The sequence below is a fragment of the Melanotaenia boesemani genome, chromosome 20 (genome assembly GCF_017639745.1).
Source record: "Melanotaenia boesemani isolate fMelBoe1 chromosome 20, fMelBoe1.pri, whole genome shotgun sequence".
NCBI lineage: Eukaryota > Metazoa > Chordata > Actinopteri > Atheriniformes > Melanotaeniidae > Melanotaenia > Melanotaenia boesemani.
Genome location: NC_055701.1, coordinates 11,728,279 through 11,753,914, shown reverse-complemented (window position 1 = coordinate 11,753,914; position 25,636 = coordinate 11,728,279). Strand labels below are relative to the sequence as shown.

At 38.3% G+C, this 25,636-nt stretch overlaps 2 protein-coding genes across 2 annotated transcripts in view; both read left to right on the top strand.

Annotated features, from left to right (window-relative positions):
- The window catches only part of LOC121631697 (latent-transforming growth factor beta-binding protein 2-like), an 80,439-nt gene extending 65,121 nt beyond the window's left edge, over positions 1-15,318 (top strand). Inside the window, exons 32-41 of the mRNA XM_041972714.1 lie at positions 5,305-5,433; positions 6,767-6,901; positions 7,918-8,112; positions 8,243-8,335; positions 8,643-8,771; positions 8,972-9,112; positions 9,326-9,499; positions 9,634-9,912; positions 11,399-11,548; positions 14,249-15,318. Coding sequence (XP_041828648.1) covers positions 5,305-5,433; positions 6,767-6,901; positions 7,918-8,112; positions 8,243-8,335; positions 8,643-8,771; positions 8,972-9,112; positions 9,326-9,499; positions 9,634-9,912; positions 11,399-11,548; positions 14,249-14,424 — 1,601 coding nt within the window. The 3' untranslated portion in view covers positions 14,425-15,318. The remainder of the gene's footprint in view (positions 1-5,304; positions 5,434-6,766; positions 6,902-7,917; positions 8,113-8,242; positions 8,336-8,642; positions 8,772-8,971; positions 9,113-9,325; positions 9,500-9,633; positions 9,913-11,398; positions 11,549-14,248) is intronic.
- A 2,087-nt stretch (positions 15,319-17,405) lies between these two features.
- Positions 17,406-25,431, top strand: pomt2 (protein-O-mannosyltransferase 2). The gene is made up of 21 exons (XM_041972032.1): positions 17,406-18,187; positions 18,269-18,353; positions 18,430-18,534; positions 18,632-18,740; positions 19,024-19,132; positions 19,311-19,470; positions 19,566-19,672; positions 19,772-19,854; positions 20,175-20,284; positions 20,377-20,443; positions 20,730-20,790; positions 20,875-20,953; positions 21,107-21,258; positions 21,340-21,431; positions 21,532-21,608; positions 21,693-21,764; positions 21,850-21,909; positions 21,996-22,101; positions 22,207-22,347; positions 24,138-24,249; positions 24,852-25,431. The coding sequence occupies exons 1-21, from the start codon at positions 17,883-17,885 to the stop codon at positions 24,955-24,957; spliced, it is 2,298 nt and encodes a 765-aa protein (XP_041827966.1). The 5' UTR covers positions 17,406-17,882; the 3' UTR covers positions 24,958-25,431.
- The last annotated feature ends 205 nt before the right edge of the window (positions 25,432-25,636 follow it).

Here is a 25,636-nt window from a genome sequence, read left to right as displayed (position 1 = left end):
TGCATGCAGCTGGCCAACAACATCTCAATTATAGTATGAAGTATGATCTGTTTAATGGCAAACTCAAGCACTTTTAAGGTTGACAAAATGAGGCAATCTGTTGCTCCAAATCTTGATTTCAGTCCTTCTGTCTTGCTTGCCTTTCTTTCTTTTCCTTCTCATGTCCACATAAAAAGCATATGGGGTTCATGAACAACATTTTTCTCATATTACAGTAAGACAGGATCCAAACAGAGTGACAACAGAGGAAAGTAGACTGAGAAGAATGGAATGATGTGCTGGACTGCAGATGCATGCTGTGGGTGTTTGAAGATGATTTTGTATGTGAGTGTGAAAGTTTGTGCACATGTGGTTGACTGTGGGTTTTTTCATCCTACTGCATGTGTTCGTGTTAGAACAGAAGAACCAGAGACTGTAATGGTTGTGGAGATGCACTCGGACTGCAGTGTGACTTTACATATTCTCATGACCCTGGGTTTTTATTGGACTAGCAACTGATAGAGAGAGGGGAGAATATGCAGTGTATATGCTGAGCAGTGACAGATTGTGCCTCCGCCTCTCCATCACCCCAATCCTGACTACGTGTGGCTGCCTCCCGACTGCACTTTATGATGTTGTCTGTCTGGCACCAGTTGAAGAGTGCAGAGGCCTGTAGTGTGATACAGACTGATTAAAACCAGCTGCTTACCTCTACTCTTTTAAAGGCAGAGTCAAAACACTGCTTAGCAGCTCATATACTATAGGCTCAAATTGATTTAGATATACATTTGTTGTGACTGTTTAGAGGTCCAGGACTTCCACAGTCATGAGGCCATCTTTCTTAAGATGCTTTTTTTTATTATACCGTCTGTGTTGTCACTAGACCTTGTGACAAATACTCATTCAAATCTGAGCATTGACTCACAGCCTTAGTTTTAGAGCCAAGCCCTGTTACCCTCAAGAACCCAACACTACACACAATAGTGGCTTGTTTCACCTCACGATGGGAAGTTGTGGGAGATGCTGCCGTCACCTCAATAAAAGTCCAAGGAGGGAGCTCAATTACTCCAGGGCATTTTTGTCTGCTTGTAAAAATCATCAGATATTTAAAGAGACCAGACGCTGTAATTTGCCGTTTCAGTGAGGGGCGTTGTTTTATTTTTACTCCCCTGCCTTCGAAGGGGCAGTGGTTGTCGTTGGCTCTGTTTGCCACACTCATTTAGATTTAGAGGCCATGACACAAACGGGAAAAACAGAGTTTTTTCCACAGCAAACGTCACCCGCAACCATGCTGTAAGGGTTGTACTCAAACCTACCACAATGCTGTGTACAGGGTAGTATGTGTCTATGTGTTTTTTGCAGGTCATTGTTTTTAGTTTTAATTTAGTGTCTTGCTCATAAGTTCCCTTGAACTATTCTTTGTATTTCATAAGTCTTGCCAGAGGGCGGAAATTGTCTGTGGTCACAATCTTGCCAACCTCCCACCCTTTTAAATGTATAGAAATGTGAATACTTTAACATATGTGTGATACGCCTTGCTGCTGTTCAGATGGAAGTTGTTTTTCCTAGACGGATGGACATGATATGGCAGGTAAACCCCCATTGTTGTTAGCCCAAGACAGGCTGTGGATGTAATGTCCACAAATATGCTTCCCTGAAAACAAATGCCTCACCTCATCCTTGCCTAGTTGCATGTGAAATAATCTATGCATATGGGTCCAATTACACCAGGGGATGCCCAGAAAATATGAGAAAGTGTGGGCTGTGTAGGGTGAGCCAGCAGTCACTGATTCCCATATTCTCACCTCCATATGCTCTAGATTAACAGATGGCAGAAAAACCGACTCATTACCCTAATCCTTACCCAAATCACAGCAACACCGGATCCAGGAAGCAGGTTTTCCTGGGTCAAACCATTAGAATAGGTACTTATTGATCCTGGTTCACCCCAAAACCCCAGCTTTTCCCATTGCAGCTGAACTTCTCACCCTCTTCCTTGCCTCAGTTCTTCCTTCAGACAATTTACAGCGCTGCATGTGTCCTGACGTAACTCATGATTACATGGAAAGACTAACAAAATAGCTCTGCATCCTGCTGGTGTAAGACTAGCTCTTGAGTTATCTCATTTTCTATTCATCTTTCTCCCCAGAAATCATTAGTGCTTTGCTTAGTATTTCCTTGGATGACAGATTTAAATGTCTGGTTTAGTAATGTTGTCACTCAAACAAAACCAAAGCCTGATAAACAAAATAAAAGCCATTAGAATTGTTTTGTTGTCAGTGCTCTCATTCCTCCCAGGAATGATTAGTTGATTGCATCTCATCCCAACATATGTTTTGCACCAGATTTTGTTCCATGTTATGCATGAATGAAATGCTGCTTTTAGACACTGATTATTTCATTTATTAGCGGAGAGCCTTCCTCCCAGACCTCCCAGCTGGCTGCTGCTGTCATTCTAACATTCCTAGCTCCACTTAAGCTCTTCACACTCAAGAAAATGTTCCATAAACACTTTACTACTAATAATTTTCACCTTAGTCTAAAAATATTCTTAACTCAGTCTTGGGAATATTCCTCTTTTCAGATGTGTGAAATTTTTGAGCAAGTGACCAGAACAAAATTTCCCCGCTTCTACAGTTCCCAAGCATGCAAATTCAGTGGGTTGGTAATTTTCTGTACAATTTTTGTTCATCTATTCTCCCTCTTCTCTTCTTTCAGCCAGTTAAGCCCACAAGTCTATTCGAGCAATTTTGGTCGTTTTCAGCATTTCCTGTCAAAGGTTTTGCAAACAACAAAGACGATTTTGTCTCTGTGGTTTTATTAGCTTGTGGGAGCCCCTGTCTCTGACCCCAGAGGCATGTTAGAGAAATGGCCAAGTCAGGACAAGTACACCGAATGAGGGCTAGCCCTCCCAGACAGCCTGAGAAGGCAGTTGTCTGCATTGGAAGAGAAGACAGGGCTCTGGCTGAGTGCACCGTTCAAATCAAATGGGTTGTGGTTTTTCTGGCCCACTTTTCTATCTTTCCTCAACTGGTGCAGCTTTTATGAAAGCTCATCATTTATGAGAATAATGGTGCTCTTAACACCATAAATCAGTCTGATCTAAATGTCTGAAGTGGACTTGACATTTTGTCTTTATTGAAGTTTTTTTTTTTTTTTCTGTTAATGTTTGAAGTTAAGCTGTTTTTCCTAAAACTTTCAATCTCTTCAGAGAAATTGTCATTAGTCATGGAAACTTTAAACAGAATGCTCATGCAGGGATATGAAACTAAAATCAAATTATTTCTATGATAAGATAGACATATTGGAGTGTTCTTTATGTTAATCACAACAGTTTATATCAATTCAGGGGCCTGGCTGTTGCAATGTTTCCAACTTAATGCAGAAAAGATGTTGCTGTATATTATTTCTATGACAGGTTTTTGAACAGGTTACCCATAAATCTGCAGTCTGTTCCAGGTTACCAGAACAAATCTGTAAAAAGCAATAATTAAGTATATAATTAAGTAATAATTAAGGAAATTTGTGTTTTGTGGAATATTTATTTGTTGTAACAATGCTTCTAGGTAATACATTTTACACCGTTTGAAAGCCTGTTTATTTCCCTTTTAAATGATGCTACTTTTTTCAGACAAATTCTTTTGTGGGATGAGCAGCAGAGTTGAGTGTGTGGATTGCACCCATGAAAAATTTACCAAATCTGCTCTGCCAATGCCAAACAGCTTATTCTGTTATTGACTCTTGTTTTAAGCTTCTGATACCATAGGGGCTGATAATCAGGCGCCTGATTGTTCTGTGAGCATGGACCCTCTTTCAATGGGCAGTTAGGAGGGTAACAGCTTTTGGTAGAGGCAGTATGATGGTGTGGGACAGTATGTCTCACAATGGAAGAACAAAAGGTCTGTCATCATTGGATGCAATCTCAGTGAATAGAAATATCAAGATGAGATTCTGCAACCAGTTTCAATCCCATATCTCCATAGTCGTGGACCAAACTTTATCCTCCGGCATTACGATAGCCCTCTAGAGCAGGGTTGAACACTTGTGGGATCAGCTTGGGCATGCTGACCAACACAGCCACACTGGCTAACCTGTGAGAATCCAATAAATCCAATAAATGACACCAAACAAGAGAGTCAATAGAAAAAAAATGTGTTTGGCACTGGCAAAGAAGCTTTGGGACGTTTTTCATGGCTGCAGCCCACTTATAAATGTGGCACCATATAAAAGGGAAATAAACAGGCTTTCAAACAATATAGGATTTATTGCCATGAAGCATTGTTACAAACCTAAAACAAATTTTCCTTACTTTTGGTGCTAGGTTTTGTAGATTTGTGCTATTTAAAACAGAAATCTCAGGAAAATTCAAGTATGAAGTTAAAAAAAATTTATATTTGTTGACAGTGATTGTGTCACCAGACTTGGCCATTTGTTAAAAAAAAAACTGACAGAAACAAGTGGCAAGTCAAATTAATCAGAGAAGAAGTTCATGTGACAAAAGCGCAAACATTAAACACTCTGATTGTTTCTTAAACAATTATAATCAGCCTTCTCCTCCTGCAGTGTCGGTCTTTGGCCTCTCTGCTTTACTGGAGATGCCAAAAAATACTAAATCTTGTAAGAAATTGCTAACAAATGTTGCCTTCTAACAGGTTTGTAGGGAACCAGCAGTGCTGTTACAAGGTCCAGTGTTAACAGCCTCAACAAGCCTCTTGCACACTGACATTTAACATGCAGTTCTTCCCACTTATCCAGCTTGTTTTATGATTCATTGCTGTACCCTGCCAGATTTCATTCCTTACTTGTATTTAAAGCCTAAAAAATGCTCACAGTTCTTTCAAAATATCATTTTGGTTTCTGAAAATGATTGGTTCTAGCATATTTATTGATCACCTGGCAGAAAGCTGTCTCTTCATGCCTTAGCTGAAAACGACTTTTCCCCATCTGCTTGTAAAGTGCTGGGGTGAACAGGATGCTGGCTGTAGGCTATAAACTGTTGCTTCTTATTCCTTTGATGCTTTACCTATGGCCTGAACTTAGATTAAATTTCTACTGAATTTAAACAGATCAACAAAAGTCTCCTTGGATTTGTTGACGAACAGCAAAGTTTGAAAACCCTCATAATGAATTGTCTCAGCTGTACACTGTTTCTGACATGTTATGATGGCAGTGATATCTGTGGTTATAGCATGGTCAGAATGGTAGTGCTGTTTATTTTGGAAAAGCAGCGCTGTGTTTACAGAGGCGGTTTGAGAGTCTGTTGTGCAGATTGAGACTGTAAATATTAATGTTGTGCTCACCTCTCTGTATGCTCTTGGTTCACAGATATTGATGAGTGTGACAATGAAACCATCTGTGGGAACCACGGCTTCTGCGAGAACACAGATGGCTCCTTCCGCTGCCAGTGTGACCGTGGCTACAGCAACCCACCCGGAGATACAAGCAGATGTGTTGGTGTGTAACCAGCATCTTCTGAATATGTGTGTGGTCATATTCAGTGCATTCTTTTATTGTTAAAGAGCAAAAGCAGAAATGAATTTATTTTATTAACAAGTGTAGCCACAGCTTGATAAAGCTTTTTTTATACGCTCATTACAGCAAATGTCAGTTATCTAGAGTCAGCCACATGTGTACAGTGCTGCTGCTCTGAATACTCACATGTGGCTTTTTGTTTATCAATCCACCGATGAAAAAAGTCCCTGGTAAATATGCATTCCTGCCAATATAATTTACATTTGCTAAACACAGCATTGCCCAGCTGTTTTACAATACTATTTAGTCCATTATGAAAATAAAAAGAAATATTTATTACTGAGTTTTAGGACTTTGGGCTGAAAACCACAAACAGATCAGGAAAATCTGAAAGTATAAATAGATGCTGCATTTCATTGTTGGGTTCAGACTTATTGTGTTTAATTTCAAAAGCAGTTGGCACAAATGTTGACAAGACTATTCAGCAAGTTATAATATTTCCACTGTGGAAATATACTGGAATTGTTGGAGTTTTGCTTCAAAATGTTCATTTTTTTAATCTGTCACAAATGTGTAGTTACCAGTTTCCAACGACCTCTTTTTTATTTTCTGAAGTTCAGGAAACATGGCCTAAAAAGTTTTTTTTTTTTCAAAGAAGTCTGGTAAAATTAGACAACTCCAAAGTAACAGTCATTTGCTTTCTATAACCAATAATGATCCAATATTGCATATCTGTGAACCACAAAAAATCCTTAGTGTAACACACCCTGTATCTTTTAGTGGAGCTGAATGTTACAAAGAAACTTAAGACTTATAAAACTCATATGAAAACTTTAACCCATAAAAGCCCAACATGACATATTTGTTACGTACAGTTTTTGATACATTTTGCTTCAATTTATGGTATAAACTTTGCTCAAAATCCTGTTGAACACAATCTGATATTTGTCTTCTGTCCCCTAATAGATACCCAGAAGCAGAAAACCACATTATAATATTTTAAAACTATCACATAGTAATAAATAATAGATATCCCCCCCAAAAAATCTTAATTTTTTTATTACATATTTAAAAAATTTGACTTTTCTTGCCATTTTTTCATGGGTCGAGCGTTAGGGGGTTAAAAATTTCAACCTGTATGTTCTTTTATGTTCTCGAACCTGATAACACACTGTATGTAGAACAACATACAAACGCGTGTAGGACCACACAGTAACAACTGTCATCTCATGTGACCGTAGCACGACCTGCTTAGTGCGTTGCCATGTGTAAGAGCCTCATCCTTTTCTGACGTTTCCTCTGCTGCCTTTCTCAGACATCAACGAGTGTGAGATGACCTTGGCGCTGTGTGGGGAGGCCCTGTGTGAGAACGTCGATGGCAGCTTCCTGTGCATCTGCCCCAACGACAATGAGGAATTTGATCCCAGGACCAACCAGTGCCGCTCCATGGGTACTAGAGCAGCACTAGCACTCACAGGGACTCACAGGACTTAATTCTCTATCCCATCGTTGGGAGACTGAGTTGTCCCTGATTTAATGAGCCATCTCTCATTATCCAAACAAGGGTGACGAGGAGGACATGGCTTATGCCACAAGTACCTTTTGACCTGTCTGTTTTCATTTTATAGGCTAGGATTTTGGTAGGGTGGGCTGCCTACACTGATTTTTATTAGCCTTATTCTTCAGACAAATAGTGAATTAACTCCTCCAATAGAGCCATATAAAAGACCTGAGGACCTAGACACTGTAAACCCAATTCCCCCTAAGACAAACAAGGTTAAGGTGTAAGTTAAAACATTAAGATCTAAAGACATCACTCTTGTCTGGGCAATAATGATTATAAGTGCAGAGCTCACAATCTTAGAAAGACTGTCTTTTGAGTCATGAAAATACTATCACATCCTTAGTTTGATGGGCATATGTGTACACAAATTGGATGTATTTACATTATGAAGTGGCGCGCCCTCAGTCGGGATGTTTTTTCTTCTGCCTGGGCACTAAACCCCAGTTATGCCTCTGTGTACCTTTTTGCCACATTCCACTGTTTGCTTTTGACGTGTGTGAATCAATCATGTGAGACTGAATGGTGTGTTGACTCACATGCCAGTGTTTCCATTTGGCTAAGCCAGCAGCTTAACAGTGAAATGCCTGAGCCCATTTCTTTGGACAAATGAGCAGGCTCAGCATTGGCAGGCAGGGGTAATGTACTACCTGCTGGAGACATACAGACACATTGATTGATCGAGAGCAATACTGCTTGATGCTGTTAATCTGTGATGTGCTACTGAAGTGTGGGATCTTCTGGAACTTTACTCACTGGGGGATTCTATCTTAGCATGCAAGATTTGTATTTAAGTTGCCCTCTTGATGCACCAAATCCATACCAAATCAGCAGGTGCTTTGCTAACCATGACCTCTGACATGCACTCCCTGATTTAAAGAATCGCTTTCTCTGTTCATCTTCAGCTGGGCCTGAGACCAAACCCATCCACGTACCCACAAGCTCAGCTGAGGAGAGAAAGGAGTGTTATAACTTAAACGATGCAAACGTCTGCGACAATGTTTTGTCTCGCAATTCCACCAAGCAGGAGTGCTGCTGCACGGTTGGAACAGGCTGGGGGGACAACTGTGAGATCCACGCCTGTCCTATCCAAGGAAGAGGTACAACATGAGGCTGACTCTTGTATTAACACTTAATTAAATGAATACAGATAAAGAAAATGTTTTAATGTGAGGGTTTTTAGCACCTTTCCTTCTGCTAATTCTTTTATTTTTTTTATTTGTTTCACAGATGATTACAACGAGTTGTGTCCTCATGGCAGTGGACTTTTACCTTTGCCTGTTTCCTCAAGGCAAAGCCATGGAGATCAACAGCCTTATAAAGGTGCACACACACTTATTTTAATGATATGTTTAGATTTTATAGCTTAATACCACACAAAAGTTGGAATGTCGTACCCCGTTTTATTTCTACCTGTTGGAGGTTTTAAAGTTAGAGAGACAGATGTAATCGCATCAGGTTTATTAGCCTGTCTTTGGAAGATTTAATGGGATACCTGCCTGCATTTCTGACTCATTACTGCAGCTATAGTGAATCCTGAGAGAGTGGCATTTATAGCAAGGCACTGCTTCTTCTGGAAACAGTGTTTTCAGCTGTTTAATACTAAACTGTGAATCTCTCTCTCCTTCAGATGCAAATGAATGTGAGATGTTTGGACCTGAGATTTGTAAGAATGGAAAGTGTTCAAATTTCTTTTCTTGGTACACTTGCTTCTGTCGCTCTGGCTTCTACTATGACAACGTCCGTCTTGAGTGCGTGGGTAAGAACTGACATCTATTTTCATTTAGTAAAATGTAAAAATATTAAAAACTTCACTGGACAGCAGTCCAGCCAGCATCCTCAGCCAGGCTGCAGATGTACTACTCAAAGCAGTATGCTCTGTTTTGAGTAATCATTCTTTTTAAAGTAATGAGTTTCTCTTGATAATTAGTTTGTGTGCTTCTCTTTGTTTGTGTTTAGATTATGATGAGTGTAAATTCGAAGATGCCTGCAAAGATGGAGCCTGTGTAAACACGGTCGGGTCTTTCAACTGTTTCTGCAGCCCTCCGTTGGTCCTGGACAGCTCACGGCGGCACTGCATTAGTCTCAACACCACAGAAGGTGTGAAACACACAATAGTGTAATGTCTCATATTTCTGGGTTTTAAATTGTGGCTGATATTGTTATTATGGCCATAATAATTTATGATAAAGTTATCATTGTCTTTTTTTGGGGGGGGGGGTAAATACCACTCTACAGACATTCAGTCAATTTTAAACAGATGGCTATTTTCTGCTAACTCAATTAGTAAAATATTCTAATTCTTTGTTCCAGAAATGGACAAGCTCGAGCCAGAAGTGCATGTAGATATTTGCTGGCAGCAACTTGAGGGGGACAAAATGTGTGCAGATCCCTATCCGAACCAAAGGACCACATTTACTGAATGTTGCTGTCTGTTTGGGATTGCCTGGAGTGGGCAATGTGCCCTTTGCCCCAAGAAACACACCAGTGAGCAACAGATTGTACATAAAACACAGATCTTTTTCTTTTTTTTTTTTTTCTTTTTAATTATTGGGTAATTGTTATGTAATAAACTACTTATGGAAAATAACAGTTATTTTGCCACATGTGGTGTTGTACAGCTGACTATGCATCAATGTGCAACGTGCCCTGGAGAGGAGGCTCAGATAGTCTTCGAGAGCGGATTGGATATGAATACGGTCCTGAGCAGCCAGAAGATCCAGGAGAGTCTTTTCTGCCTCCATACTGGGATAACTATGGTGGCCCTGGAGGAACATATGACATTCCTGAGAGTGTTCCACTGTTTAATGACAATGACTACAGTGTTCAGCAGCCACCAGTTCGTGTCCCAATTGCACGACCTGGGGGGCGCCAGCCTCAGCCAGTGGATCCTCTTACTGGTATGTATATGCATAAGGTTTTTTACTTTTAAATTGTTGTGCATAACATCTAATTGTCCTTAAAACATGGCCCAAGATAAAGCAGCCATGATGAAAAATTTTTGCATCCCCAGAATGAAATTCATCCCCAGAGGTTTCCAGTTAATCATCTTAAAAGTCAGATTAACTTTTCAACTGAAAATGTATTTTGGGTGCAGTATTTGATGAAAATAACACTTCAGTACTGTAACAATTAAACACAGGGTGGATCATTCATGCTTTGAGTTTGTTATGCAGTCAGTATTAAGGGAAAATGTTGCATGCTGTTAGAAAAATGGATTTAATTCAATACCATAAACTTCTGAGTAAATATTGCTCTGTAAAAAAATGGTAATGAAAAGATAAAGATCCTAAAAGAATTTCAAAATCCACACTGGGTTAAGATCACATGCCAAAGATATATTTAAAGATCTATGGACACATCTCCGAAGAGCACCAGCTGCATGACAGGCAAAAACAGAAAGTCTGGAAGTTGGTTTTGAGCTATGATTTTCAAGCTGATGATCTTTGCCTGGTTAGTGCATTTTATGTAAAATTAGTGCAAATCTGCTGAAGAGATTTGCAAGATCTCAATCAGGAACAAATCTATCTAGCCAGTCTTTAAGATATTTGTTTATGACAATGAGCTGTAGCTGCTTTCACTGACTCGATGCTTCAATGTGATTCTGATTGGTTGGAGTTTGATAGAAATGACCTTATAAGTATATATTTCTTTATTTTAAAGCACTCACAATTTTCCAGATGATTTATATGAAGGGCTTTGCAAATGGTTTTGTGAACACATCACATCAGATTATTTAGTTTGGATGGAAATAAAAAAGGGATTTTGCTTACAATGCTGAGGCAATCAGTCTGAAATACTGAGCATCAGTCTCCCATGTGGGAGGGTTTAAATCCCCCGGCTGACGAAAACACTTTCCAGTTGGGTCCTTGGGTAAGATTCTTAATGCTACTGCCTAACCACTGTAAGTTGCTTTGTATAAAAGCGTCAGCTAAATGACTATAAAGTAAAAATGTAATGTAATAACATATCTTGCTTGTCATCTCTTGAAAATTATGTCTTTACTTACCATAAAAGAAGTTTTAACTCTTTTTTTCATGCCTTTGTAACTACAATACAAAGAAGTGTAACTGACTCTTTTAGAAAATACATGAGTAGAGGAAGGTGGGTTACTAAACTAGTTATATGCTCTGCAGGAAGCCTCTAAACACAAGGTTTGAATGGTATGTTTGAACCAGATGGCAATGCCAAATTAGAGTTGTTAGTCTACCTTTCAAGACTACAAATAAAGCAATGCCAACATTTTTACATGCCATGCAATGAACACTTTTAAGGTATTTGTTCATGTAATTTTTTTCCTTACTTCAACAGAATATTTAATATATCAAAGTCAATTTAAGGCGGTATTTTTACTTATGTTTTCTTCCTTGTTTTTGTTCCAATCAGACCGCTATGAAGGATTTGAGGGTCTCCAAGCAGAAGAATGTGGGATACTGAATGGATGCGAAAATGGGCGCTGTGTCCGTGTGCGTGAGGGCTACACCTGTGACTGCTTCGATGGTTACGAACTTAACCTGGACAAGATGGCCTGCGTAGGTGGGTTCTTTCCCCATTATTTTGCATCTTTCTCAACAAACCACCCACATTTAGACTTCCAAGTTAAAAAAGAAATGCTCAGGGAACTTTCTATCAATAGGATGATCAGTCACTCCATATAATCTGTTTCAAAATGTGGTGTTGAAGCTTGAAACCAAACCCTTGTGAACTCACCCTTCAATTTAAGTCCTTTGGAGCCATGTCTTGACTTCATTTCTTGCTGTATATCATCAAGCTCAAGGAGAAGCTTTGAATTTAACAACCGTGCATTAAGTTAAGGTTTTATGGGAAACTAATGAAAGCAGTGTACTCCTTAAAACCATCCAGCACTATCCTTTGGTCAGAAATTCCCTGGTTGCACACTGCCAAGAGTGAAGAGGCCTTGAATGTCAGCCACATGTGTATTACATGAGATATTATACCTTTTAAATGTGCTTTGTTTGTTTTGTATGAAAGTGAGACTGGCTTGCTGCAATGAAATGCTTTGATTACAAAGTTCTGTCTGCATATGGACTTATCGGTTTCAAGGCCAACCGTTTTCCCATGGAAAGTGACTGAACTCTGTGGAAACATGTGGCAGCGGAGCTACTCGTGCCATGCCTCTTTTTATAAATACCGGCGCTCGCATTTCCCCAGAAGACATGACATAAACAGAAAGAGGGTCAATTGAGACTGAATGCTCTGAAATGACAATCAGACCTCCTGAACTGAAAACGGAAAATAACAATCCATCGAAGGCCAAAAGGAAACATAATCTAATGCACTGTTAATTTTGCCGTCATTCTTAACAATCCAGTACTCAAGATGGCCTGGAATTCAAGTTCAGTTTGTGGCTAGCTGACACGCAACATGACGGCATGTTTAATGAAAGATATACAAGATTAAATATGCAATATATCTGTTTTTATGGAGGCCTTGCACCTCTAAATGTGACCTTTTGTGGAATTAATTAAAATGCCATTGTTTGTGGCTCACAAATTAGTCAGATGTTCTCTGTAATTTCCACTTTGTTCATATGACATCACAGGATGTTATTGAGAGTTATTTTTTTATTGATGATTGCCTATTCAAGTGTTTTTTCATCTAACTAAAAGTGCTCACAAAAACACTGTGCCAGATTCCTCTCATAAAACTTTATGTACTCTAAATCACACCCATTAATACACCCATAGGCTTGACTTGGCCAATCTAAAGCTGTTAAGATCATTTAGTTGTTAATCCATTTTAATTTTAGAAGACATTTTTTTAAAAAATGACTAATTTTTAGAAATGTACAAAAACTTTGTGTGTCAAAGTGTTATACATTTTAAAGTATTAGATCTTAAACCTTTTGAGTGACTATGTCAGTTTAATGTGATTTCATGACAAAGCGACACACTGTGACATCCTGTTACTCATCATAAATAAAATGAAACACATAACAAGAAAGATGTGTGTCACTGTAATAATATGCAGTATAACTTAGTATGCTCTGACTAATGTCATTAGTAAAAAAAAGTCAGTACAAATTCTGTCTGATTCAGATAATACCATCAGCTATTTCTCATTCTATTTTTTCCCCACAGCCATTTAGGAAATTACTTCTGTTCTCTAAAAGGAAAATCACTATTCCATACGTAAACTACCTGCAAAGTTTCGACACCCATTCCCATTAGATTCAATGGGAAAGGGTGTCCAAACTTTTGACCAGTACTGTATGATTTTATATTCTGTAAAGAAAGTTCAGTCCATCCATTTGCCATACTGGGTTATTCCAACCCAGAGTGCAAAGAAAGTTGATTTATATTATTTGGTATGAAAACTCCAGAGCCAGCCCATGAAATATTGTAATGATCAATTCAAGTTGTTGTGGCATTTTTACAATAAATGGAAACTTTTAGGCATTTCACCTTCCTCCAGGAAAAAAATCAACCGTACATCTGACTGAAGAGATTAAATAATGCCAGTACATGTTGGGTACTGGTGATAATTATTTGCTTCTTTTTAACCTGCGATCATTTCAGAATAATATAATGTTAATTGTAATGATCGACACCCATTTTTCCATCTTTTAAGTTGACAAACACTTTCTTTAGAAACTAGATAAAACATGTTTTAATGAGAGCTAAGATATTGCAAATGATCAAACAGCACAATCATTTTTATTTCAATAGATATTTTAAAAACTTTACTAAAGTATTTTGCACAAACTAGCAGATGGATTAAATTTTTTAATTCAGACTCTTATTAACTGCTGTAAAATTCCGTAGTTTAGCACATGTTGTGCCGCTTAATCCGTTTGTAACAAAGGAGAGAGTGAGTGGAAAAACGTTTATCTCCTGTGGGCCAATTATTAAGTCAAAGGTTCACACTTTAATATTCTATTAGCTAAACCTAAAGTGCTGCAAGTTATATATGTAGTACAATTAGTTTGCAAGACTTGATTTAAGTCAGCATAGCTCAACTGTTCACCATCTGCTTGACCCCAGATCACTGCTGCTAATTAGCTTTTCAGTCATTCACTGTAATTTAACATACTGAAATCACAATGAAAGTAAGAAAGGAAGGAAAGAATAAAAGAAAGACAGACCAGTGAAAAAGAAATATTAATTATTTTAGCATTCCCACCTCTGACTCCCATGAGAATACTCAGCAACAGATGTGATTCAGACAGCTGTTGAATCTCTACATACTGACTTGTCACATGTCCTTTTCCCGCAGACATAAACGAGTGTGAGGACATCAGCGACAGTGTACCGTTGTGTCAAAATGGGCAGTGCACCAACATAGAGGGCTCCTACAAGTGCACCTGTTTACCGGGCTTTGTAGCCTCTGCCAAGCCGCACAAATGCATCCCAGCCATCCCAGAGTCCGGGCTGAGGAAGGCAGGAAACTGAGACAGAGACTGTTGGATCACTGAATTCTCCTGCTCCCTCAAAGATAATCCTTCTGCCCTTTTCCCAGAGGGCCTGGCACTAAACCTCAAACAGTAACACTGAAACGTCCAAATTTTTATCCCAACATCCCGCGCACACACATGCCAACATAAACATGAACACACATTACTACATAAGCACACACACACAGACATTGATTCATATCTCTCTCATACACATTCAAGAGGAAAAGAAATTGTGCAGAGAATGTATTACATGGGGTTTATTATACACCAGATATCCGTTAGCCTTAAAGGGATTTTGTGGACTGATTTTTTTTATATTCAGTAACCCCAGGCAATTTGATATGCAGATTTACTTTCCACAATATTTTCTCTGTCAGTTTCCTGTTTTAAAAATGTGTTATTTATTTCATTAGCATGACGGGCCTCTGCAAACTAGGACAACGGCCTCCAGTATTCAGAGAGCAGACTTGACTCCTCCTTTGTTACTTGCCACAAATTGACCACAAAGACATTGTGGGGAGATAATAAATGTATTTTGTTAAAGAAGGAATGTCACACCTTGTGAAATATGAGCTGGGTCGACAAAACATCTGAATTTTTTTTTCCCACAGCTGCCCTTCTTCCGGGTTCAAGCGTAAGTTAAAGAATTTTGGACCAAGAAGCAGAAGGTCGACACAGCCAAACTTTCACAAGCTTCAGCCTTTCCATAGGCATGAAAAGACTGTAGATGTATATGATGATCTATGTAATGTTCTGATAATGGTGCAATCAGTAGAATTTGCATTTAGCTGCTGTACACCATTTTTACTATAATACCGACCCCAATTTTTTTCTTTTTTGTTTTTTGGCAATATAAACCTTTTTTTTTTTTTTTTTTTTTTTTTTTTTTTGCTTCTAAAGAAAAAAAAAGGACAAAAAAAGCAACTTTGATTTGGTATTTTGGCCTAAATTCCATACGGGAATTATATGGTCCATAAAAATCTCTGCTTAATGTGAGAATTGGTTTTTTGCACCAGTGTCACACAGGTTAAAGGATTTCTTCATTTTCAAAGCAATTAGATCTCCCATCAGATCATTCCCATGTGAGCAACTCTACATACATGGAAAGACAAAGGCTTGGAGAGGTTTAGTATATTTTGTACAGATCTAATACTTTGTATGATTTTTGTTGAATATTCTCTCAGTGCATTATAGCCCAACACTTATTTTGTTTTACATAAAGCATAAAATATCTGAAAAATCTGGCATTACAGCTTTGTAGATTTATATATGTCTGTAAAAATATTTTTTTAAAGCATATCTTTTAATCTATGAGGAGAGTGGCTGACACTGTACCATAGGAACTGTGTGTATACTCTGCCCTGTGGAGCAGACAATGAATTATATTTTTTTGGAAGTGGCAGCACTGTTGGAATCATAGACATTTTGTTTCCTTAAGGTCATTACAAATCCAATGCTTTTTGAAATACAAGCATCAACGTCTGTGCATCACAACTCTACAGCTAAATATTAGCAAGACTGAGCATTATTTCTTTTAGCCTCTGATGGTTCCTTTTGAAACTGATATATCATAAACAGCATTAGCATTCTCATTTAGTTTCTCAGTTCCTTTTCATGCCTTTTTGTCTTTCAAGTTATCTCAGTATCACAGAAACATTTAGGTTAAATAAGGCCTTGGCAAGATAGCTACAGTTAATTTATGTCATTAACCAGCATTCACAGCCTGCTAACCTACAGTTGTACAAATGTTTTGACATAATGTCCACTGTGCTATAATATGCTGTTTAAATGATTAACAGAACCGGACCTGAAATCCAACAATGAGGTTAAAGTGGAAGTATTTAAAGCCTTTCAAAAATTAAATAACTTGAGAAAAATGTCTTGTTGTAAAGTTGTGGTCAATGTCACACTCATTCATTTTGTTTATCTCTTGATTATTATCACTATTAATCATCAAAATAAATCACAAAAACACCAGATTCTGATAACTTATGGTAAATGGCAATGAAAACAGTTTGCATTTATTTATTGTGAGAATAATTTTTAAAATAATACCAGCAAGTGTGTTGCAATACGTAATACACAGCTAATCATTTATGTGTCGTAAATGTTGTATAATGTTGCTCCTTAGAACTTTGGCACAGTATATATGGATAATTGTTACATTGCTCTGTAGCCGTGATGTGTTTGGCAGGGGTGGAATATTTTTCGGAACCTTGACCAATGTAAATGTTTCCACGTCACAATATAAATATTCTGAGTACTGGGTGTTTTAGAAATAAAATGAAGAATTGATGCAATCAAATGTACTGCAAACTATCACAGCCCTCTAAGTTATCAGAATAAATATAGCAAATGTGTTACAGTACATTAGTAGTACTCATTTTATTGGATTATTGTAAAAACTAAAACTGACTCAGCATAAACAGAATCTTAATTTGACAGCTACTCATAAACACAAATTTATTGTATATATATATATATATATATATATATATGTGTGTGTGTGTGTGTGTGTGTGTGTGTGTATATGTATAACCACAGCTCTCTAAAAACATCACCAATCACAACATTTTCCAAGAAAAATGTAAAAATCTGAAGACAAAAATCATTAAAATGGTCGATTGTACTGTGTTGCCCTCTGGTGGCCAAATGATTGAACTGCACAATCATAAACTTTTCCTAAACTTTTCCACGTTTTTCGTCTAACGTATCCCTTCTATCTGTTGGGTGTCTCCCTAAAGCTGTAGTGTGTTGTATCGACAGAAGCTTTAAGACGGACCCAGCTGGGCTGGACCTACACGGTATGATTTCCCAAACATAGCAATTACGTTGAAAGGAAAAAGCACCCCTAATGATCCTTGGGCGTTTCCGTACTGGATAAGTGAGTCACAAAGGAATCTTGGGAAAATGAGTTTATCACAGAAACACCGTCAGGCTTATGTACATCGGAATACATTTCCCAGAGAGCAACGCGACTCATACGTGTTTCGCTTACTCGAGGTACAATCTCTCGTGCAGTGTTGGGCTGCATAAGAAAAGTAAATTTGCGTTTATATATACGGTAAATTTGTACCGACAGACCATTAGCATCAGCTAGCGTTGCTTTGAATGCCATTGGAAGAGGGAATACTTAACTAAGATGCTGTAATGCGTGTTTTTGTTTAAAAAAAAGGCTCAATAGATCAGCGCTAATGTAACTAACATGTTTGGTAATTTGTTTAATTGGAGAGATGGGACATTCCCTGTCTATTTCTCTGTGTTGTTGCACATATTGCGACGTGATACCTGTCGCAACAGTATTTAATTCCTCAGTATTTTTGCTTCATGTAGTTATTAGTGTCTAACAGCACTACATCGCAGCATCACTTTCTGCTGTATCAATTATTTTTGTCCAATTGGCCTACCTGTTTTCTAAAGGGTCTAATCGTTTTAATAAATCTTTTATTTCCAATGGCAAAAAAAGAATGCATTTCCCAAATGAGCAAAACAGGCGACAATTCAACACTACGAAACAGGAAAATTTGTCCATTAGCAGAACAGACCCAACAGTCTCCAACCACGTCTATGTCAAGGGTCAGAAACAGTCAAACTGCTGGACGCTTGTCAGAAGATGATACTCAGTCCTCAAATGGTTCATCTGCCCAACTTTTGGTCAAAAGAAGGAATGAATCTCCAAGCAACGTGCTGCTGATTCTAGTAGTGGGACTGTCTTTCTCTACACGGCTCTACAAGATAGCAGAGCCCCCGCATGTGTGGTGAGTGACTGCTCCATGCATGTTTATATACTAGTGTGGCCTTTTTTTTATTATCAATCTTGGCTCATCTGTGTATTCCAGCTGGGATGAAACTCACTTTGGAAAAATGGGAAGCTACTACATCAACAGAACCTTCTTTTTTGATGTTCATCCTCCACTTGGAAAAGTGAGTGAGTGTAATTTTTATTTAACAATCTTCATGCAAACCGTTTTAGAATAACATGTTTGTCGCTCTGTTGCAGATGCTGATTGGTCTTGCAGGTTACATGACTGGTTATGATGGCACCTTTCCTTTTATAAAGCCGGGAGACAAATATGAACACCACAATTACTGGGGGATGAGAGGGGTTTGTTGCTTTCCACATACTCAGCACCTTTAAAGAATAAGATATATGAAAGCTGCTGATGTTATACTCTGTCTTTATTCTGCCTCATTCTGTACAGTTTTGTGCCATGCTAGGTTCCTTCCTTCCAATTTTTGCCTACCTCATTGTGCTGGAGCTATCTCAGTCTCACACTGCTGCTCTCATCACAGCCACCCTACTCATATTTGGTTAGTAATCAGCTGTTTTTTTCACTCAAAACAGTTGCTTTTAAGTTAGCAGTAACGACTGCACCTGGGACTTTCATTGTTTTTCTTGCACAAAGATAATTTGGGATCAGAAAAATGGGGAAAAAAAGGGTCCAGAGAGACTTAAAATGGCACATTGGTAATTGTTGTCCTTTTTTGTTTTGTCTCTTTTGCTGATATTATCCACAATTTATGAAAACAATCTTCACAGTATTAATGTTATTATAAGAAGAATACTTTTTTCTTTACATCCCCTAACTGATAGACACAGGCTGCATCACCATCTCCCAGTACATCCTATTAGACCCCATACTCATGTTTTTCATCATGGCGGCAGTTCTGAGTATGGTCAAGTTCAACCAGCAGAGTTACAGGTAGGAAGCCACTCTAATTCTTATTTGTGTGTTTTTTTAGTTGACATGCTATAACTCAATTTATCAATTAGTTGGTCAGCGGTTAATGAAGGGATTACTTATTTATTGATCAGTTGATTTATATTAAATCAGTAAATCAGCAAAGCTAAATTTGATCCCCTGTTACTGTTGTTTTCAGGCCTTTTACTGCCCCCTGGTGGCTATGGCTGGTACTGTGTGGTGTAAACCTTGCTGGGGCTGTTGGGGTGAAGTTTGTAGGACTGTTTGTCATCCTCTTGGTGGGACTGAACACAATTTGGGACCTCTGGAGACTTTTGGGAGACCTGAATGTCTCACTAGTAGGCAGCATAATATTTGATATAATGGTAGTTCTTAGTACAGATTAGTTACAATAAAGATTTCACTGCCTTTCCACCATCTTTTCTTGCTCCAGATGGACATAGCAATGCATTTCCTGGCTCGGGTTGCTGGACTCATCCTGCTGCCACTCTTCCTCTACATTACAATATTTGCAGTCCACTTTGTTGTGTTGAATAAAAGGTGATTGTTGAAAAAATATGTGATATTATATAATTACATGGCTCAAATAGTCATTATTGTTTTTTTTTTTTTTTTTTTTTTTGTTTTTTTTTTTGCTAGCGGACCAGGTGATGGCTTTTTCAGTTCTGCCTTCCAGTCCCGTCTAATTGGGAACAACTTGCACAATGCATCCATGCCTGAGTGTAAGTCCCAAGCACAACTATGAATAAAACAAAATGTTGCTGTAGCTGTGTGTACAAAAGCTGAACAAGAGATATAAGAGGAATGTAAGCATTCCTGTTCTCCATTAGCCACGTGGGTTACAGTGTTTGCCTACATTTCTCTCTTTTAACATATCCAAGATTTAATATTAAAGCTTGTTTAAGCTCACTTACAAAAATGGGCAAATAGGGTCATTGTTAGTATACATACAGCTGCAGTTCTTTTTAAGTGGACGTTCTTGTTGTTTATGTTTTGATCACACAATCCTCTGGATCTGTTGTCTGTTGTTTTTCTGGTGCAGATCTGGCATATGGTTCCACCATTACAGTGAAAAATCTCCGTATAGCAGGAGGTTATCTGCACTCTCACTGGCACTTATATCCTGAGGGAGTAGGAGCGAGGCAGCAGCAGGTAAATCTGCATGTATAAACTTGAAATATTGCATAAAATCTACAATGTTTTTAGTCTAAATGTACATTACTCTTCTGATTTGTACTCAATAGGTGACGGCCTACCTTCACAAGGACTATAACAACTTGTGGCTGGTTCACAGACAAGATGATAATGATTGTAAGAAAATGGTGTAAATAGACTTTTGAGAGTTCTCAGTTTTATTTGTTTCTATTATATTAGTTTGGTATTTTAATACTGGGTTAAATCCTTCTAGAGAATTTGATCCATATGAACATAATAGTGTTCAGTAGTTGCTGCAGATTTATGTACAGAACCTAATAGTGTGTTTTTGCTCCTCTGTTCGAATGAGAACTATGGACTGTGTAGACTCTTTTGAACTGGTATATGAATTTGTCTTCTTACAGCTATTTCATGTTTGCATCTATTGTTTGTCTTTAATTAGCTCAGTCTGGGAACCCTGATCTAGTTCGTCATGGTGATGTCATCCGTTTGGAGCACAAAGAGTAGGTGTCAAAGGTCCACATTGCTTATTGAAGTCTCAATCCAATTTTGTGAACTCTTTGTATATGTATTTTTTTTTCCTTCAGGACAACCCGTAACCTTCACAGTCACCTCCATGAAGCCCCTCTAACCAAGAAACACTTCCAGGTTACAGGCTATGGAATTGTGAGTACACCTATGATATATATCTATTCTTAACTTTTTCACTTTACTACATCCAGCACTAAAGATTGCAGAGTAGCTTAGCTGTTTGCTATCTTATTGCGCATATTAGATACTGGCTGTCTAGTTTCCTCATATCACACGGCTTGTTCTCAGAATGGAACAGGGGACACCAATGACCTGTGGCAGGTGGAGGTATGTGGAGGTCGAAAGGGTGACCTGGTGAAGGTGCTGCGCAGCAAAGTTCGCTTTCTGCACAGAGCTACCGGCTGTGTGCTTTACTCCTCTGGCAAGACCCTGCCAAAATGGTAAAAACCAATCTTCTTTGCTCAGACTTAACCTCTTTCTCTGTATAGTCAACATGCATTTTAAGTTTTATTTGTGTTCAGGGGTTGGGAGCAGGTAGAGGTGACCTGTAGTCCTTATTTGAAGGAGACTCCGAGCTCTCAGTGGAACATTGAGGATCATATCAATCCCAAATGTATGATAAACACATTCCATAAACCTCTTTATTTTTCTCTGTATTTCTCAAAGTCATACATGATTTAATATCTTACCATTTCCTCTTGTGTGTTTGGCAGTGCCCAACATTAGTTTGTCTGTACTAAAGCCAAATTTCCTGGAAATCTTACTGGAATCGCACATTGTTATGATAAGGGTAAGTAACTATGACAAAAATCACCTTAAAGGATCTTTGTTTATAAAATGCATTGATTTAAACATAAAATATTTCTCAATTAAGGGTAATAGTGGATTGAAGCCCAAAGACAATGAAATGAACTCTAAACCTTGGCACTGGCCCATCAACTACCAGGTGCATTAAATAATCTGTACTTTACTTTTCCAAAGTTCAGTTTGACTCCATCACTGTTAACTCCTAACTCAAATGTTCTGTGAAGGGATTGAGGTTTTCTGGAGTAAATGAGACCGAGTATCGTGTTTATCTGCTGGGCAACCCTGTAAGTCTTTTAAACTTTCTTCATTTTCCTGTCATCACTCTTGTCTGACCAACGCATAACTCTTGAATAAAAACCCTCTTTTACAGGTGGTGTGGTGGATAAATCTGGCCAGTTTAGGGTTGTATCTCATCATGGTAGCAGTGGCATCTATAGTTATTCAAAGAGGTGTCTCACTGGGACAAAAAAGAACAGGTATGATTTATAACAGGAACTGCTGACTAGTCTCTCATGGCTATATAAGATGTTAACGGACTATTTAAACATAAAAAATGCAAAGGAATCCTCTCTGTGTTTCAGGACATTCATATGTGCTCATCCAAGGAGGTGGACTGCTTCTTCTTGGTTGGCTGCTGCACTATGTCCCTTTCTATATAATGGGGCGTGTCCTCTACTATCACCACTACTTCCCTGCAATGCTCTTTAGCACCATGCTAACAGGTACCCAGTCCTACAGGGATTCTTGGACTGTAGAGATTTGGTGGTGAAAGCAGAGGGCGAGACATAACTGTATGAGATAGAGAGCAGTTACTGACTAAGATAAGAATGTCTGCATTTTACAACCGTTTAGTTCTAACTGGGTCTGGTAACAATAATCACATAAAAGCCTGATTGGAAATATGTGAGATTTCTGCATCCTGTGTGTTAGAAGTGTTAGAATGATTACTTTTCACCTGCTTGAAAATAGAGTGTTAGTACGAAGATTTCCCTCAATATTTTCACATCATTTTCCACCATTCATGCTCCCTTTCTCTACAAACTGTTCATTTTGAGTATATCTATCTAATATCTAATATTTAGTTGGATTATATTAATGTCATGACTTAACCCCACACCATATCTGGAAGCAAAATTTAGGTTTTAAGCCAAAATAAAAGATTTGGTAATGATGTTTTTTGCATTTGCAGCAAAGAGGTGGCGATCAAGGCTTTTAATAGTATCTATCTTAAAAAAAACTATTGATAATATGAATTAGTGATGCACTGAAACAAATGTCAGTGTTGGGTATCGCCTCAATACTATGTGCTCTCATACTATTCATAAAGTGTTCTGATACTATAAAACCCGATACCAATGTAAAAAAACGCTAGGGCTGTCGAAACGCATAAAAACAGTTATTACTCAAACCATATTAAAAATTCGAGTTTGGCATTATCTCGGTGAGAGAAGCATATTTTGCATGTTGGTGCTTTGTTACAGCGGTGAACATAATCCACCAAAAAAACACTTTATTCTCTGTATCTATGAAGATTCTGACCGTTACTTAAGCCCCGTTTCCACTGAGCGGTTCGGTCCAGGACGGTACGTTTCTGAAGTTTTAGAGTGGTCCAGCCAATTCAGGTGAGCATTCCCACTGCAAGTTGGACCGCCACTGAGCTTGTGAGGTTTAGACCAAATGCCTACCGTGGCGTCATACTAGTGCGATGACAACAACGGGACACTATAAACAACAACGGAGGCCAATCGCCAGCTCGTTTTTGTTCTGCTTGGCATTTGGTTCTGTGTACGAACGATACATGCTGCATTGGATGAGACCTTACTGTTGCTTGCAGGCATCCTTTTCCTATTATCTTTCCAACATCCAACTGGACCGTTGATTGAACGGGCAGTGATGTTTTTCTGTCCGCCAATCAATGAATTTTATCATTAGATGTCAGTAGCTCCACCTTCACCGTAACATAGCATTTTCCTATGACCTACAACTGAAGGGGGTCCAAAAATGGTGCAGCATGGTTTGGTTGTATGGGCCACTTTTACAATGGAAACTCACAAAATAGGGTACCGGATCGCTCCGCCCCAAACTGACCCGCTCAGTGGAAGCTGGGCTTTAGAGGATGGCTGCAGGATGCCCCATTTCATATATCGTACAATTAACCACTCAGTCATTGCCTCTGACATTCTGGTCCACACTCCTACCAGTAAACTGTAATGGGATTTCATTTCATGCTATTAATTAGTACTCATATGGGTACTCAATTTTGGCAAGTACTCAAATGCAAGTACTTGTACTCGGTTTGAAAAAATGTATCGGTGCATCCCTAATATGAACTGACAGCAGAAGGTTAGACGAATTGCAAGGGAAAATAGAGGGAAAACTTGTGGGAAAATGTTTTGCATTAAAGTGTACGGGGTTGTTGATGGGAGTACAGATGTTTCAGCTTTGTCTAATGGAAGCCAGTGTTGCTATATTGGATTCAATGGTCTGGTTAAAACCCTCTTTTGTGTCACAGGAGTTACTCTGGACATCCTGTTTAGAAGTGCTGACCTGCTACTCCCCCCACCTTATTCTGATTGGCTGCAGAGAAGTGGGCAGGTGATGCTTATCTTCAGTGTTCTTTATAGGTGAGCTACGTTTTATGACAGAACACACTGTCAAAATCTGCCTGTCCTCAGTGTTTTTTACTGATTTTAAAAGGCTACTTGTGATTAACCATCCGTGTTTCATACATGCTTCCTTATTCATGCTCCCCATAAAAAAACCTTGTGTTGTTGATTCTGTCTGTTGTTGTGGGTGGGTTACAATGTGGTATAAGAGTGGAGTAATATCATTAAAGGATTACTTCAAGATTTCGCAGATTTATTTCCTGTCTTTAGATTTCATGAGAAGACTGATTCTGTTGTCATATTTTAGTGATAAAATTTGAACTAAAATCAACTACTTTTTTCAATTCTGCATTTTTCATTTAAACACATATTTAAAAATTAACTTGATTGTCATTACACAATACGGTGTTACTTTGGTTTTGCATTGTGCTGAGTTTTAGATCAATGAGCCTTCACAACAGCTCTAGGCGGAGTAATTGAAAGGCTCCCACCTAGCTCTCGAAGATGTCGTTTTAGATCTCATTGCTGTTTTTTCATCACATGCATGAAAGATGTTTTTTTTTTTTTGTTTGTTTTTTTTTGTATGTGTAAAACTCTGTAATTTTCTCTCTGTCTGCCAGTTTCTACCTATTTCATCCACTGTCCTATGGCATGATGGGTCCTCTAGCTCATGAAGCTAGCAGCGCAATGGCTGGCCTGAAGTGGATGGACTCCTGGGAGTTCTAGTCGGCCGTGCATGGTCGTGACACTATTTTTACATGAATATTTCTTTAGTTACTTCTTAGGGTACTGGCTGAATCTCTACCTGTCCAAGTGTTTTTGTCACAGCATTTCATGTTTTGTAGACTATCATGAATGAAGGAGGCTTGATGAAACTGAATAACTGCAGTATAAATGTCAATGTTGTGGAGTCTACGCTAATAAAGACATATACTTGAAATATTACTGAGCTGCCTTAAGTCACAATGTAACATCCATCTGTAACAAAAAAGTGCCTGAAAGTTCAAATGCTGCACTTCCTTGATGGTAAAATCCCTCATGTAGTTACAAGCTATGAAAGAGTATATTTTAATTGGTAATTCTCCTGATGTTTGATGTTATTTTAATATTGTATTTAGTCATGAATAATGTACTGTTTGACTACTACTGATGCTCTATGTTTACATTTCAGTGTGTCCAATAAATAGTGGTATTCTTTTATTCTGTGCTTGCTTGCTCATATAATGTAGCAATTTATTATACAAGATGTGTCACAAAAACAGAAATTAGGAGAAATGAGTTGAAATTGAAAGTAAAATTAATATACAGTTACACATACATGCAGTTGTTTTATCTTAAGTTCAGGTTACTCATTAGCTTTGTTATATAATTAAAACAAATTGAGAGTAATTCACTTTGATTCATT